Genomic DNA, 16,030 nt, shown 5'->3' with positions numbered 1-16,030 from the left:
GTGGGAAATATGGTGCCACCTCCTTTGTTTTTTTAGCCACTTCCCTTTCTTTATTTTTCCCCTCAATAATATAACATAATTTCATAACTACAAGTCCATACCTTTTACCTACCTAGATTTAATTTTTTACTAGTTTTGTTGATGGGTTGTTTTGCGAGATTTGTTGAGATGTGGGACGCTTACAGATATATATATATATATATTTTTATAACTTCGTGTAAAGCGCTTGAAATTCAAATTTATCAACTTTGCTTCTTTATGATAGCCAATAGTAAATAGGAGGGAAATTGTTGAATTTAAGGTGGCTTGCTTTTTATAGTTGAAAAAATGATTTTATAATCTCGGCATGAGCATAACATCCATCTTTTTTTTTGTTTGAAACTTGATGATTTAAAATCTCCACTCTCATATTTGTACTAAAATAATAATAATAATACAAAATTTTGATATATTCAATGAGTGGGATTTTCTGTTTATAGTAGCTAGGATCTCAGATATATGCTATAAACATTTTTTTGGTCCATTTTTAGCGTTTCCTGTTTCCCATTGCATTGACAAGAACGTGGAAAAGAGAAGGGCAGAGAGCCGAAAACATTGGGGGGGGGGGGGGGGGGGGGGGGGAGAATAAATTGGTAATAATAATAATAACAAAAGGAACAATATCCCTCTGATATATATAATAATAACATGTCGTTTTCATTTACTTGACGACCCCAAAAAAAATAAAAAAGGTTGGATCGGAAGCTGCGGCGGAATCGGTTATAGCCTCATTCTTCCGGTGCTGATTTTTCCGAGCGATAAAAACCCAGGTGTTTCCTAAATGCAGATTTTCTCTGTGTTTAAAAGTTTCTTTTTTTAGTTAATTTTATGATTTCTCAAATTACTGAACTGGAAACGAAGAAGAAGATGATGATCATGAATTTACCTTAAAATGGGTTGCTGAGAATCCCTGTGAAAAATCAACTTGACTCTCCTCCAAAGCTTTGTTGTTTGTTGCTGCTTTGATTTTCTGCACAATAAACAATCAACCAACATAAGGACGATAGATATTTTCTTGAATTTAAAAAGAAGAATCTAATGGAACTGCTCTTTTACATTTGCTTTGGTGTAGCCATAAACAGGGGAGCTAGCAGTATCATCAAGGTAAGAATGTTGCTGATTTCTCCCATTTTGTTTGCCTTTTTTGCTCTTCTTTCTTTCTAATTCTGAAGCTGAAATGACATGAGAAGAATACCCGTTGTTGTAAAACAATTCTTCATTGTCCTCAATGTAATGTGGTGGACCTGAAGAAGCATCAGACACCATCGATAAATCTTCTTCTTCATCCTCCTCCTCTTTTCTCGCTTTTGCTGCTTTTGCTGCTTTTGCCTTATAATTTTCACCGCGGCCACTCCCGCCGTTGAAACAATGGTCTGAAGTATAGGATTGGTCCAAGTACATAGTCCAACCTGATTCACTTCCACTGCAATAATGTGAGGCAGACCAATCATTCATGGTGGCAATTCAGTGGTTAAGTTTTGAGGGAAATTTTGGTTTCAGGTAATAGAAGAGATTATGAAGATTGGAATGTTTATATAAAAAAAAATAAAAATAAAAAAAAAAAAGTCCCTGTCCTCTTTCTCTGAGTCGTGGGATTTCTATTGAAGGAGAAAAAGGGATCAAAACAATGACACTTAAAATCCTGGACTTAGTTTATCCCTCGTTTTATCTTTTGCCCTTTCCTTTCTTTATCTGTTTGTGGACACATCAGAGATGCCAGTTGGCAAGAACAATGGGCAAATCAACAACAATGATGATATCAAAAGCGACAAACGTTTGGATGTGCAACAACAGTAGGTCCCCTTGCAAATGTGTACAATGGTGGTGCTGTCATTTCTATTAAAATTCAAGCCTACTTTGGAACAAACCCACCTTTCATTTTTCCTTTTTATTAAGCTTAAGTGCTTTTGATTAAGTTTGGGGTTTTACTTTTTCTTTGACTATTCTTCATCAGTTCCTTTATATCTCACTTTTTTGACCCATCATTGCTGCCTTTTTCTCTCAATCAGGAAAAGAAGATGATAAAAACAATTGCCTTTCCTTTTTCATATTATCCTCTTCTGGGTATCCTTTGTTTTTTCTTCTCTTTCTTGTTTTTTATCAGTTGTTTGATATTGAAGGTTAAAGTAGAATTTAGACTTCTATTTATTGTTAAACAACCGGCAAGCATATAATTATGTATCTTGCAAATCCCAGTTAACAAATTCCTGTTTTGTCTTATCCTATCCCCTTGGTTTCCTTCTTCTTCTTCACTGGGTTATGAACGGTACAATGGAGAGCTTGAGATGTTATAGAGTTCACTTTTTTTTTAAAGGAATTTACTGCATTTGCTATTTGTTTATACTTCTCTTTCAAGCCTCCAATCTCATTTATATATCTTCTGAAAAGCCAAAAGGTTTCGTCTTTATTGAAAAATCACTCAAAAAGTTAAGATTCTGCCGTCCCCACAAGTGGAAGCCTCTCATTGCCAAATTATTGACTCCTTTTTTGTTGTGAAACTCTCTTGGATTGGAGATTGGTTTTGGTCAGCGTTTTTCATTGGACCATGTTTATGCTGACTGTATAAAATCGCATCCCTTTTCATAATCCATCTTCTCTTTCTTTTTCTCTGTTATGTGAGTGTCACAGTTTAGTCCCCATTAGAAGCAAAACGGCCTTGCAGGTGAGTGGTTTGAGTGTTTTAGAGTCACCCAAAACCCCACCAAATTCTTGCTATTGAGATTTTAAGGGTTGAGAAAAGTATGGACTTTGGTTGCAAAGAAGATGGATTATGATTCTGCCTCTAAAAGCAATGGGAGAAAAGTTAAGGTCAAACATTGGCCAGTTGCCTCTAAATCACCATTTCTTCTCATAATTTCACCTTTTCAAAGATTCTTCTTTTCTTCACATACTTCCATTCTTTTCTTTCCCTTTCAAGGCAAAGACAAACAATCCGACATCCGTATGTGTTAGCTAAGTTAAAGTCAAACATCCCTTTTTTTGCTTTTGCATTAATTACTTGATGTTAAAAAGTCCTTGCTGCTAAGTGCTAATACTGGAATCCATTAGTGCTTTGTTAGATTAGTAGGGTTAAATCTCCGTTCATCTGTCATGTTCTTAATCATAGCTCCAAAATCAGAAAGTTGGTTTTGAATTTTGGAAAGTTTCTTTCTTGGAAGTTGTGTTGTTCTGGATTGGATCGATTTAATAGTTGCAGAAAATCCAAGCTTTGCAAATAAAGTTGGTAGGGAATAGAATAACTTAGTTGATAATGAACTAAATCTTCCATTGATCTCCAAATTTCTTTTGTTAAATTTTGAATGAAAAAATGTTAAACTTCCTAGTAGTACAATACAAGGCCTTATACTGATGGGAATAGCTTATTCAAGCAGAACGGCAATGCATAGAATTCATCATTTCTTACATCTGAACTGTATAAGCAAAACTTCTCCCACCAATGTAACCCACTGTCTTTCCGAGTTGCATCGTTTTCTCGAAAAAGTGTGCAATCCAAAATTAAAGCAACCAAAGATGCTATTGTTGCGTGAGACATGAAGATCACGACGACCACATCATTAAACTGCAATGAGAATAAGAACAAGCATTCAATAGACGAACAGAATGAAGTTAGAAGGCTGAATTAGTTGATTATTTTATCTTCCAGCTTGCTTACCCATCCATGGCCAGAGTAAATGTGCTCTGATAAATTCAAATCTCGGCGATAATATTCTCTGAAGTATTGTGGTATTGACAAACCCAAAAAGAAGGAGGTGCCCAAGATAAATTTTGTTCTGAAACTGTTCAAATTACAGAATTGGAGAAAACCAAGCCCAGAAGAGGCTGTGGGGAAATTACATCGATGTCAGCAGTGTCAAATCTTCAACAATCATTTTTTCTTTTTAATGGAAACAACACTTTTCATTGATAAATTAAAAGAAAAATATCACTCGAATTATGGTAAGAGAGATGGGAGTACGTACAGACATAGCCGAAAAAGACACAATACAAGGCAGCAATAATTGGAAGAGGAATTGAGGCAAAAAGTGCTCCGAATTTCCCTGATATTGGAGTCAAATTTGTTAGGCAAAAAGGAAGGCAAAGTAGAGTAACCCCAAGGCTAAAAAAATTATATAATCAATATTTAGTCAAATCATGCTAGCCTACCAAATACAGAGAAGAATATCATGAAGCCAGCTGATATTTGGATGACCCTTCTGCTACCAACTCTTGTTAAAGCTAATAGACCAGCATTTTCCCTACACTTTTTAAAACCCATTAGAGAGAAACAGTACAACATGTGATAAATGGGGCTGGTTTTTACCAAGAATCCAATCCATTTTCATGTAATATATAATGTCCCACTTCCAATTTTACTGTATCTGATGGTTTGCACAAGTTAAAATGTATTTCAAGCTGCAATAGCCAACCAACTTGATCTTGTGATATTGTTGAAGAATTTTGGACAAAATCATAGATTCCAACCAATCTCAATCATACCATATAATTTTGTTAATTTGTATAAACGAGTGAAATATATCCTCATCTTACACAGATGCACAAGTGCCAGTGAGAGAACCAAACATGCCATTGAGCAAAACTCCAACTCCCTGAAATTAAAGAAGAATTGATGAGAAAATAAGATTCCAAAACTAATAAGAGAAGTAGAGAACCAAAGAAGAATTCTAGCACAAATTGGACACTCATGCCACATCTTACCAGCCAACCGCTACCTCGGCCGATGATGGATGCAGGCACTGGAGTTGCACTGCCATATCTTGATGCAGCAAAAAATGTTCCGGTACTCTGAAATATCTTATTATTAGAAGTAAGATGACTAGGAGGTAAGTAGCTAATGGAAAAGAAGATAGATATAATACATATGAAGTCAAAGAACTTGACCTCGAAGAGGGAAACAACAGAAGCAGCCATCATTGCAAAGGCTTCTCCAGCATTGAAAGTTGGACCTCCCCATTGAAATGGATAGGGAATGTAAATCCTGCAGGCATTGAAATGAGATAATATAGAACATATAAGAACTCTCCAACAGTTCTGAAAGGAATATTCTGATTCAGTAGCTATAGTTTTACCAAGGAGCAGTACTCAAAAGTCCAGCTTGATCAGTGCGACAACTTTTCTGAGTTGTTGTGGGCTTGTGATTATAAACGGTGCTTGAAGTTAAGAGTTGTGCATATAGCCAGATGATTACAATTGAAAACAACACTGAATATCGATCATAGATTGGCTTTTTTGTTTTCAATAAATGAGGAAGATACTGCAAAACCACAAAACCAATGAGGAAGAGTTTGTGATACCATCGAATGCACAAAGAGAAGCTGTGAAGTGAGGCTAAAATATGAGATTTTACTTACCTGTGAGATGAAAACTATAATAATCAGCCCAGGAAGTCCAATTTCTACACATCTTGCCAGCTAAAAATAGCAAAAAACAGTGTGAAGAACATGAAGAAAATCAATTGCCAAGGTAAGATCGAAGAGCAAAAGGCTATTTATTGCATTACCATTGGAAAACCAAAATGATACAGACCAAGTCCAGTGAAAGTAACACATGGAACCACAGAAAGAGGGCTGAAAAACCTAATTCAATAGTCATTACAAAAAATTATTTACTCAACTAAAATAACCAAGTTCAACATGGTTAAGAAACACATAAACTAGACAGTTAAGAGTTAAACACCTCACAGTATTCCTCCAGAAGCCGAGGAAACCCATAACCATTTGAAAACATGAAGCCACTATGAGAGCTCCTTGAATTCCTTGCATAGTCTGAATGAATCTCTAAAAGTATATACAACAAATAAATTCCAAACATTATTGTTTCATATCCCTTCAGAAACATTAGAACCAATAGCATTATGAGAGAAGTAACAAAGTATTACATCTTGAGGATCTGTCAAGGAAGTGTATCTCTTAGCCAGAACAATGGAGATTGTAGGAATAAGATATGCATATGAACCCACAACCACAACTGGTAATCTAGTCCCAAACAAAGACTGAAATAATGTGTTCAATCCCGAAACAAATAGCAAGGTTTGAATCACTTTGGCCTTCTCAACCTGAGTGCCAAAAACCCAATAAGCTAATGAAATGTTGAGAAATTTCAAATACCAAAAACCTAATTCAAGATCGCCTTACATTGCCACCACCCATTTGAGGAACAATCAAACTAGGAATCAGAACACTGAAACCAAGTGTCAATACATAATGCTGAAAACCCAACACAAAGGCCTCCGCTACATTCACGATAAAGGACTAAACATAATCAGTGAAAGATTCAACAAAAAACGAACAAAATGACAATAAATGTATATAAATAAGAACACAAACGCCATGGAGGAGGACTGTTGATGCAATATTGAATTCCGGGTAGCTGCTCTTTCACCGGGTGAGGTTGAAGCGGATCTTCAGTAGGTTTATTAGTCATTTCTCCGCCGCTAAATACAATAGGATTACGGAAACTATATATAAAGAGAAAGGAGAAACAGCCCAAATTTGAACAAAATCCGACAGTTACAAACTATGAAACCGTTATAATCTTACATTTAAAACCCATCATCCTAAAATTGATTACTGAAATCAAATCATTTCACCATTTTGTATTTGAAATTAAAGAGGGGTTTTGTAAAAAAATTGCGTTGAAAAAATAAAAAAAAAAACTTCTTCTATGACAGAGTGAAGTTCTTCTTCTTCCTATCTGCTCCGAAGGGTAATGGAAGTTGCAACACCGCCAACAAAAAAAAGCGAGAAGCTCCGGCCATGGACGGACAATTTGTGTGGAAATTGTAAACGACCCACGATGTAGGAATGAAAAAATGATTGATAGGCTATGGTGGTTGCTCGTCATTCTGTTCTGTTCTTCACTCTGTATTCTGGTGATCGCTGATTATTGACCATAGCGCGCCTTTTTTTCCCCTTATATTTATTCACCAATTATGAAATGGTTTCTTTCTTTTTAAAATTACCCTTAGAGCCTAAAGGTTTGAGTTATTATTCCCAAACGGTCCATCTCATCTCATACACACCACAATACACATATGCCAACACTTGTTCACTTCATGTATTAACAAAATGAAAAAAAAAAAAAAATTACTTTTCCAAGAAATTATTCTTCCTTAAAATAAATTTAAATACTTACTTCTCTACTATGGATCTTTTTTTTTAATAAAAAATTGAACTCTCTTCATTTAATTAAAATACAATATTGTTCATAAAGTAGGGTTTTAAATAGGTCAAATTATTCATACGAGAACATTGTCCATACATAAACAGGTGTGTGTGTGTGTGTGCGTTTGTATGAATTGTTTTAAACAACTCATATATAAGGATGTTGGAATAATCGGTTTATTTGTTTTTGAATTGTGCTATTTATTGGAGAATCAATTTCTAATAACATCATTTAATGTACTGATTTTTGTTTTATAAATGCCACTGATTCTGCACGATTTGTTTTTTACCCACCAATTTTAGATTCACTTCAACTATAACACAGTGATGGCCATGATATTTAGTTTTTATTAATGAAATTGTGTTCAACTATTTGAATAAAAAGATTATGGAAATTTAAATGATGGGTATTTGAACCCTTTATAAGTTATAGGGCTAACAATAACTTGGCAATTGAAGCTTAATAATATGATTGTAAAGGGAAATATTAAATTTTGAAGAGAAGAAAAGTGAAAAGGGTAGGGGGGAGAGAGAGAGAGAGAGAGAGAGAGATGAATGGTAGAATCGTAACTGGGAGTCCCCAAACTCCAATGGGAATAATAAAGAAGAAACAAAACACACTCTCAAATCAAAATTATTGTTTAACACAACGCAACACAACAACCCAGGGGTTTTCACTTTCAGTTTCTTCTGCATTGCTTTGCGTGCTCTTTTTTTCTTTTCTTTTCTTTTTTGACCTTTACATTTATACCCTTCCCCTTCCCATTCCCCTTCCCCTATCTATATACATTCTAATTACTATCTAAATTAACCCCTCGACATGAGGCTCCTTTTCCAACGCCCCCACACCGCCTCCCGCCACGTCTCCCCCTCCATTCCTCCAATCCCCTTTGCATGCAAACTCCCCCCTCACACGTGCCCCTCTCCTCCATCAACAACCTTTACATATACTACTACTACTACTCCTCCTCCTAACTTCTACTTCTTTCCTACCACCAATGTTTGTTTCTGAGCTGATTCAATGCATTCTTATTAGTATGGTTAGGATGAGAGCTTAATATTTATATTTATATTTGTGTTATTTGTTGTATTTGTTGTATTTGAATTACCAAACCAATAGTGATAGATGGATCAACGCATGCGAGCCAACCACACACGCGTTCCACTCTTCTCATTGGTGGCACTGCCCATTGAATTCACATTCCCACTCCTCTCTCTTCCTCTTCAACTTAACTTTGGATTGGTTATGCGTTGGCTTTTGCATGGCCCCACTCCCTTTCCCACATGTCCTTTTTTCTTCCACGTACCCCACATTCCTCTTCCACCTGTCACTCTCTTGCCCTTCCCTTATTCGCCACTCCCCACCGTTTCCCTTCCATCTTAAACCCTTCCCCCCCTATTCCATTCCATTCCCTCTTCCTCCCCTCCCTCTCTCCCCCTCCTTCCACCTCCGCCATGATCAAGACTCTCCCCCCTCCTTTCCCCTCCACCGACAAGACGGCGGAGATCATGTCCAGATACCGCCCCATTGCCCCCAAACCCGAATCCCCTTTCCCCACCTCTGATCACTCTCTCAACAACATTCCCCATTCCTCCTCTTCTTCTTCCTCTTCCTCTTTTCTTCGAAATGTATGGCCTCAGTTACAAGCTAGACCCACTCGTACTCGTAAGAGATCTCGTCCTCCACCCATTTCCCCTCACTCCTTAAAACGAACAAGAATTACACCTTCTCCTAATTTCTCCCTCCACCATCATCCTTTTTCTTCTTCTTTACTTCCTCATCTTTCTCTTCCTTCTATTAATTCTGGGTTTCGTGATTCCTCTTCTAATTCTAATCTTGTCACGCTTCCGCTTCTTCCTTCTGTTTCTGACGAAACTGAAACCACCACCCCTGTTTCTGAGATTAATTTCATTAAGTCTTTTGATGAAGAGAAGGGAGTGGAATTCAGTGTTGATAGTTCTGTTGTCTCTGAAATTCCTCAAGAGAAGGATTTATTGCAGCAACTTCAATGCCCGGTTTCTATTTCTAATGTTATAACTCCTCACCCTGTTCGTCCTGTTGGTTCCAGCATTCGCGTTGGGTGTATCAACGAAGCTCAAAACCCTGTCCACTCCAATAATACTCCACAGCTGCCGAAGAAACCGGATGAAGTGGAAAAGGAAGTTGAATCCGAGGTGTTGCCAGCGGTTATATCGGATTCGAATAACAGAGTGAGAATGGCGAATTCTGCTTATAAGGAAATGGTTGGCCAACCAGAGTGCTTGTGGCTCGATTCAATGGTTACCGGAGATGAAAGGCTCAAAGGCAGAAGAATCGGCGGTGAAGTGATGCTCCACCTCTCCGATGCGGCGGCTGTGCCTCATTCCTCAAATGGGTTCTCTTGTTGGGTGAGGATTGAATGGGGAAACAGTGACGGAAAGAAAAATTCTGTCACCGCCTTTTGCGATGTTATCAAACTTTCTTGCGTGTCTCGAGATTACCTCTTCACGTGGAGGTTCCATACTCAAACAAGAAATAATCATAACAACAATAATAATGCTTTCAACCCCATTTGTATCAATGTTTGATAATCAAATCAAAATGTATAAAGATGAAGAAGAGAAAACCCTTTAGCCTTAGCCTAGCTTAGTTAGTTTTGGTAAACCATGTCTAGAAATTACGTATAATCGGTAAATGTTTATGTATATCTTAGTGTTATTAGAAGCTATTAATCATAAATATATACATAATGTTTGTTTAAGGTTGAAATTTCAACAGCTGTTGTATTGTAATTTGTGACGTCCAGAGATGGACAAATTAACAAACGGCCTCTTTTGGAGCATGTTGATGTGTGATTAAATAACGGATGATCAATTAATACGTTGGCCTTTTACTTGCAAGTTTTATTTGAATTCACCAACCAAAACGAAAATCAGAGGGAGACCCACACGATTACTTCTTTTGTTTTACAATTCAAATTTCAAAGAGAGAGGTGCTAAAGTTCAAAAAGGGAACAGCGTAAAAGCAGGACTAAAATAAGGAAGAAAGCAGAGGACATAAAAAAAAAGAAAAAAGAAAAAAATGAAAAACAAGGCCTACGAGTGTAAGGTTCTTTAATGGCTTCCTTCCAGCTGGCTCAAGTTTCCTTTCTCTTTGATGAGTTGGGTATGGTGATGTTTGCAGTAAAGTCGTCCTTCATGTGCAATGTAATTCGATGGGCTGATTGTACATCCGCCATGGCAGCACTTGAAACAGCTTTTATGGTACGAAGTTCCATTTACTGAAACCTGAAAAATTATGATGTTAAAGTTTACCCACTTCAAAACAAAGCTTTCTTCATTTACAAAGTTAAATTTCACCTCAAATTTACCTTCTCAGTTGGATAAACAGTCTTGTTACATCCAAGACACTTATCTTTAGTACCGACGAACATACTTGCAACCTTAGTCGCTGTTGGTTTCTGACAAATATGTATTTTAAGTTGAAATTAACACAAAACAGAGCATAACAAAGCATGATACAATTAATTAGCTACCTCAGAATCACCCGGTTTCTCCGGTTTTCCAATCTTTGGTGTTCCTAAAATCAAGATAAGAATGTTGTTGGTTTGATCTAATGAGAAATGACTTTAAAGCGAAATTTTCTCATAATTTTAAATACCTTCAAAGCTCTTGTCTAAGCTTCCAGTTCTTTTAAAGAGCTGATCAAAGTGTGGCCGACAGTAAAGCACTCCTTCAAACGAATTGTAATTACTTAACTGCAAATCAGATCTCGTTTGATGTTAACCACAGCCCACCAAAAATAATCTTCCCAATTAGCGATCTGAAATCTGATTACACTGAAACGACATAACAGATCAGAGATTTGATTTACCTTGAGGGTTCCATTGCAGTGGTGACAGCGGAAGCAAGCTTTGTGGTAGACACGATTGTCAGCAGTAAGTTTGTCTACTAAATAGACAGTTTTGTCGCAGGCCATGCATTTCTGGGTGGTTCCTGCAAAAGCCATAGCAATTGCAAAAGAATCCTATAGTTTCTTGGTGTTGAAATTTGAGTCGGTGTTAGGAGGAAGAAGAAGACAATGTGAAGGAGATAAGGAAGAGGGCAGAGAGATAGAAATTGGGCTATGGATGCAAAAGATATGGGTGTATGTATAAGAGAGATTCAAGTAGACAAATCTAAAGTTGAAGGGCATAAATGGTAATCAATTTGTCTGGATTTGCAAGCATCCAACCCAACCAACCATCCCTCTCTCTCTCCCTTTGATTTTTTTCCCCACTTCCCCCCTTATTTCTTTGAATTAAATTGCTATTACTTCCTATTGAAATTACCTAATCTATCAAGTATCTTTATCAATGTTACAGAGTAAAAACTAAGTTTGTCACGGGGCTAAGTCATTAGATGATATGACTTTAGTGACATTAAAGCTGTATTTTGACCATACTATACTGCACATCCCCTACAAAAAGAAAGGAGACAATTCATATAGACCTAATGTTGTTGGCTTGAACGAGATAATGTAGAAAACCAAGCACTATGCTATTCCAAGTTACATTGCTTTAGGTTCTTTCGAATCATGCATTGATGATCCAAATATATAGATTTTTGATGGTTTATGATAGCATTATAATTACACCATCTAAATTGCTTTAAAACTATGTTTATGTCCTAACAGGTTGTTTGTGTTGTAGAGGGTGTGATGTGGAGAGCAGTGTGAAGGAATTTGGATGGGACCATGACAGTGTGGAGTGGTGACAGAAGAATAAAAAAATAAATGAAATGAAATTGAAAGATTCCTTCCCTGTTTACAAGTTTTGTAACAATTAATCATGGGGTGGGGAGCGAGAGGTATTGCTTTTGATTTGATTTCTCAGACTTTTGATTCTAGGAAAACCAACCATTTTGCTGATCTCATATGGCTTTCTGTTGCCTTTTTCATCATTTTCATATTCTTGGATATTTCTAGGACTGAGTTAGAGTAACCGTTGGTTTTCTAAGATTAAGTTTCTTTCTTCTCATTTTTTTATACAATCATTTGTATGTTTATCAACTTCAAATAAGTTTTAGTTTTGAAATATCAAGCCTACAATTTAACTCTCCTTATTGGTTTTTAGTCCAAATTTGAATTAGTTCTTAAATACTTGTTTTTGTTTTTAGATTTTGACTAATAATGATTCGACTATCTTACCGTTCATTGAATTAATTTTGAAAAACCAAAAACTAAAAATAAATTGGTTATAAAATTAAAACTTTTAGGTATGAGTTTTAAATTGATATTAAATTCGTTCTTTGAGAAAATGAAACGAAATAATGGATTTTTTAAAAATTCTTGCCAAATGGTAAGGTTTTAATTTTTCATTAGCATGTCACATGCTAATATTTTAATCAATATGTTAATATGTCTATGAACGTAAATAATAAAGTATTTTTTTTCTAAGATATTTATTTTAAGGAACATAGGGATGATTTTTGGGCATCACCATTTCAAATTTGGTGAAGGAATATTTAAAGGGAAAAGGGAAGGGGTAGCCATGGAATGATTGCGTTGGCGCAACCAATACCTTCCAATCACACTCTAACTTTTTATTCATTCAATTTTTCATCACATATCTTATTCACATTTAATTAATAGTTCAAAATGATCTTTAAAGTTACATGGACGTTAAATATGATTAATCAATTGATTTGGTAAAAATTATTATAATACTACTATTTTATGATAGGGCATCATGTGACAAATTTGTTTTTTTTTTTTGTTATCCCGATGTTGCTAACGAAGAACAAAGATGAATTTAAACCTCATCTTACATTTTATTCATATGGTACCCAACATTTTTTTCTTACTTTTATGTTTCTTGAAACCCTCATATTTTCCCCTAAAATTGCTATATTTTTTTCTTCTTCTTCTAAGTCTTCTTGCGGGCTTGATTAAGTGATATTGGTTGGAAATTTTTGTCATGAGGGTATGTAAGTGATGATACTGGTTGGAAAACAATATAGGAATTTTAGGAGAGAAATGAAGGTTCTAAGAAACAAAAGGGAAAACAAAAAAGGTAAGAAATATAAAGGAAATGTTTGTGTATGATAATGAAAAAAAAAGTATGGTGATGACTAAATTCATCTTCGTTCTTCATTAGCAACAACCGGGATAACAAAAAAATCTGCAGCACAATGATGCAAGGTTGAAGAAGAGGGATGTCATACAAAAATTAATATTACAATTATTTTATCGTTAATCAACTAATTATCAAACATGAGTTCAGAGACCATTTAGAACTACTAGAATACACAAACGTGCTTTGCATGTTACAAGACCTTTCTTTCTTTTGAAATTATTATATTTTCTTTCTTTCATACTTATATACGTGTGTGATAATTAAAAAACATAATATTGAATTGAGAAATAATTTTAAAGAAACATAATATGATAACTAAAGAAAATTGAACCTTTATTAATGGTCATGGTAAAATTGAGCTTCAAAATCTTTAAGTCCAACTTACAATGTTTTGAAATCAAATGTGAGCATCAAAATGGACAAAACGCTATAAATTTTTTTAAACTAAAGTTTGAATTTTGTATATATGTATTGATTACTAATAGAGTAAAATAATGAGGAAAAATATTGTATTGTGACCACGTTTCAACTAACATAATTTATTAAATTATAAACAATAAATAAATATGAAATATATGATTGTCGTTTTAATTACAATAACTTTCGACGCCTCTAAAACTTCTTCATTATTTTGTTTTACATCTATCAACTTCCTTTGAAATTTCAAGTATATTTTGAAAAGGTTCTAAATCTTCTATTAGAATATTGACCGACAAACTTGCAAATTTACGACAATGTATTAGTAATCATATAATAGTTTAAATAAAATTAAACAAACTATGATAAATCTAAAATTTGTTTAAGACATGGTTTTTTTAGTAAAAAAAATCAATGATTGATATAATAAAAATATATGTTCACCATTAAATCTACAAACTTAGCCGGATGTATTAGCAACAATAATTTAAATAAAAGTAAATAAACTATAATAAATCTAAAATCCATATAACACATGTTTTTTTTATTAGAAAAAATTCAAAGATTAAATATATATATTACAAAAGAACAACTAATTAGCATAGAAATAGAAAATTGATTTGCTTACCAAATAAATGCCACTATTTATAAAAAAAAATGTGAATGCTGCAAAAGACATGTAATTTTTTTTGGTATAGTCGATGGAATTTAAAATAAGTAATAAACAATATTTATCAAAATTTAAATATTTGTAATTATTATATATTTTTTTTTCTAACACAAAAGACTTTGAAAACCATTCACTCTCAAATTTTGATTTAATCATAATCCTATGACCATAAATTTCCACAAATCACATCATTATAAATGTTTAGATGTGTTCAAGTAAACAATACTAATTAGTAAAAACAATTGAGTCAACAAAATTGCTTAATTGGCAAAAAAAAAAAAAAAAAAAAAAAGAAAGAAAAACAAAAAACAAAAAGGAAAAACACATGTAGTGAGTAAAAAGAAGAGAAACAACTTAATTTCCTAAGAAAAGGGTGAAGATAGATTTTTATATATAGTTGAAGAAGATAAAAGATTACAAAGTTTTTCTTAAATCTCATAAATAAATACAAATTCATAAATATTATAAATTAAATTATTGAAATAAATCAATAAAACTTTCATATTCTAACCTTCTTTATCTCTTAAATTCATAAATATTATAAATTAAATTATTAAAATAAATCAATAAAACTTTCATATTCGAGATAAAAAGTGTATTAGACATGAAGGTAAAAATTTGAAAAGATAATCAATAGTTACGATTGACTTTATTCTTTGTATTAAATAAATAATTATAAACAATAAATTAATTATAAAATAATATAATTAACATCTTTTTCACTAGGGTAAAAGTAAGGATATATATATATATATATACACTTCTCAACTTATGTTATTTTCTCTTAAAATAAGAAAATCGATATCTATTTTTATGTTTTGAATGATGAAAAATATCATTAATTAATAGAGTAGAAAAAGACAACAAATAAAATTTTAAAAATGATCATACATATCAAACAAAAATAAAACGTTGAAAACAAAATTTACATAAAACATCTAACATATATGATAATATGAAAAAATATATATTTTTTGTTTGATTGGTGTTTGAGATCAAATGCATTTTAAACACATTTATTTACAAATATTACAACTCAATATTTGCTACAACTTGAAGCTAAACAAATATTCATTTTAGGGACGTAATATCTTATTGATCAATTTAAAGTTTCACCATACATTGTAAAATGATTCTTTTTAATTGGATGGCAAAATTTGATAATATTAAACGGTGAATATATATAGTTATAAAACTTAAAAAATAGTAGAGCTTCTATTCAACTAATATGTATTCAATTTGACATGTATTCAATTTGACGTGGATTAAAAAGAATGAAGTATAAGAAAAAAAGTTAAAAATAAAAAAAATAACGAGAGTAGAATGTGAGATAAATATTTGGTGAAAATAATATAGAGCAAACATGTTATAGTAGTCAATAAAAAGTTAAAAAACTTTGGGTATTCTAAAATGTTTGAGATTCTATAATAAATTATAATTGAATGAGAAACTATTTAAGTTGTAGAAAGGAATATTTTTGGTATTCCTTTAATTAGCTTATCAACTTATATTTTTTGAGTGTTAAATGTTTTAAATGATTTATAAACACATTAAATCATTGTTTACTTGCTTTGACTTTATCAATTTATCATTTCTCATGTTACAGACAACTTATTAACTTATATCTAACTTTTTTTTATTCATAAAAA

At 33.4% G+C, this 16,030-nt stretch overlaps 4 protein-coding genes across 5 annotated transcripts; 1 reads left to right on the top strand and 3 right to left on the bottom strand.

Annotated features, from left to right (window-relative positions):
* Positions 1–629: 629 nt before the first annotated feature.
* LOC105435311 lies at positions 630–2,001 on the bottom strand. The gene is made up of 3 exons (XM_011655852.2): positions 1,096–2,001; positions 926–1,009; positions 630–833 (listed from the first exon to the last, which is right to left on the bottom strand). Exons 1-3 carry the CDS (start codon positions 1,492–1,494, stop codon positions 768–770), a joined length of 549 nt encoding a protein of 182 aa, XP_011654154.1. The 5' UTR covers positions 1,495–2,001; the 3' UTR covers positions 630–767.
* Positions 1,363–7,023, bottom strand: LOC101210431 (putative nucleobase-ascorbate transporter 10). 2 transcript variants are annotated; one of them, XM_031884836.1, is made up of 15 exons: positions 6,363–7,023; positions 6,171–6,268; positions 5,915–6,091; positions 5,713–5,813; positions 5,537–5,612; positions 5,388–5,447; positions 5,106–5,290; positions 4,918–5,014; positions 4,735–4,821; positions 4,567–4,625; positions 4,183–4,274; positions 3,999–4,076; positions 3,692–3,858; positions 3,443–3,598; positions 1,363–1,462 (listed from the first exon to the last, which is right to left on the bottom strand). In XM_031884836.1, the coding sequence occupies exons 1-15, from the start codon at positions 6,457–6,459 to the stop codon at positions 1,454–1,456; spliced, it is 1,539 nt and encodes a 512-aa protein (XP_031740696.1). In that variant the 5' UTR covers positions 6,460–7,023; the 3' UTR covers positions 1,363–1,453. The 2 variants fall into 2 exon arrangements, with proteins under 2 accessions (XP_031740696.1, XP_004141407.3); XM_004141359.3 differs by lacking the exon at positions 1,363–1,462 and having other exon boundaries at positions 3,260–3,598.
* A 348-nt stretch (positions 7,024–7,371) lies between these two features.
* Positions 7,372–10,245, top strand: LOC101210181. The gene has a single exon (XM_004141358.3). The coding sequence runs from the start codon at positions 8,484–8,486 to the stop codon at positions 9,765–9,767; it is 1,284 nt and encodes a 427-aa protein (XP_004141406.3). The 5' UTR covers positions 7,372–8,483; the 3' UTR covers positions 9,768–10,245.
* Positions 10,062–11,422, bottom strand: LOC101222637 (LIM domain-containing protein WLIM1). The gene is made up of 5 exons (XM_004141243.3): positions 11,053–11,422; positions 10,840–10,936; positions 10,715–10,758; positions 10,550–10,639; positions 10,062–10,466 (listed from the first exon to the last, which is right to left on the bottom strand). The coding sequence occupies exons 1-5, from the start codon at positions 11,185–11,187 to the stop codon at positions 10,293–10,295; spliced, it is 540 nt and encodes a 179-aa protein (XP_004141291.1). The 5' UTR covers positions 11,188–11,422; the 3' UTR covers positions 10,062–10,292.
* Positions 11,423–16,030: the final 4,608 nt, after the last annotated feature.

This window comes from Cucumis sativus, chromosome 4 (assembly GCF_000004075.3).
Source record: "Cucumis sativus cultivar 9930 chromosome 4, Cucumber_9930_V3, whole genome shotgun sequence".
Lineage (NCBI taxonomy): Eukaryota > Viridiplantae > Streptophyta > Magnoliopsida > Cucurbitales > Cucurbitaceae > Cucumis > Cucumis sativus.
This window is presented reverse-complemented; position numbering and strand designations above follow the sequence as displayed.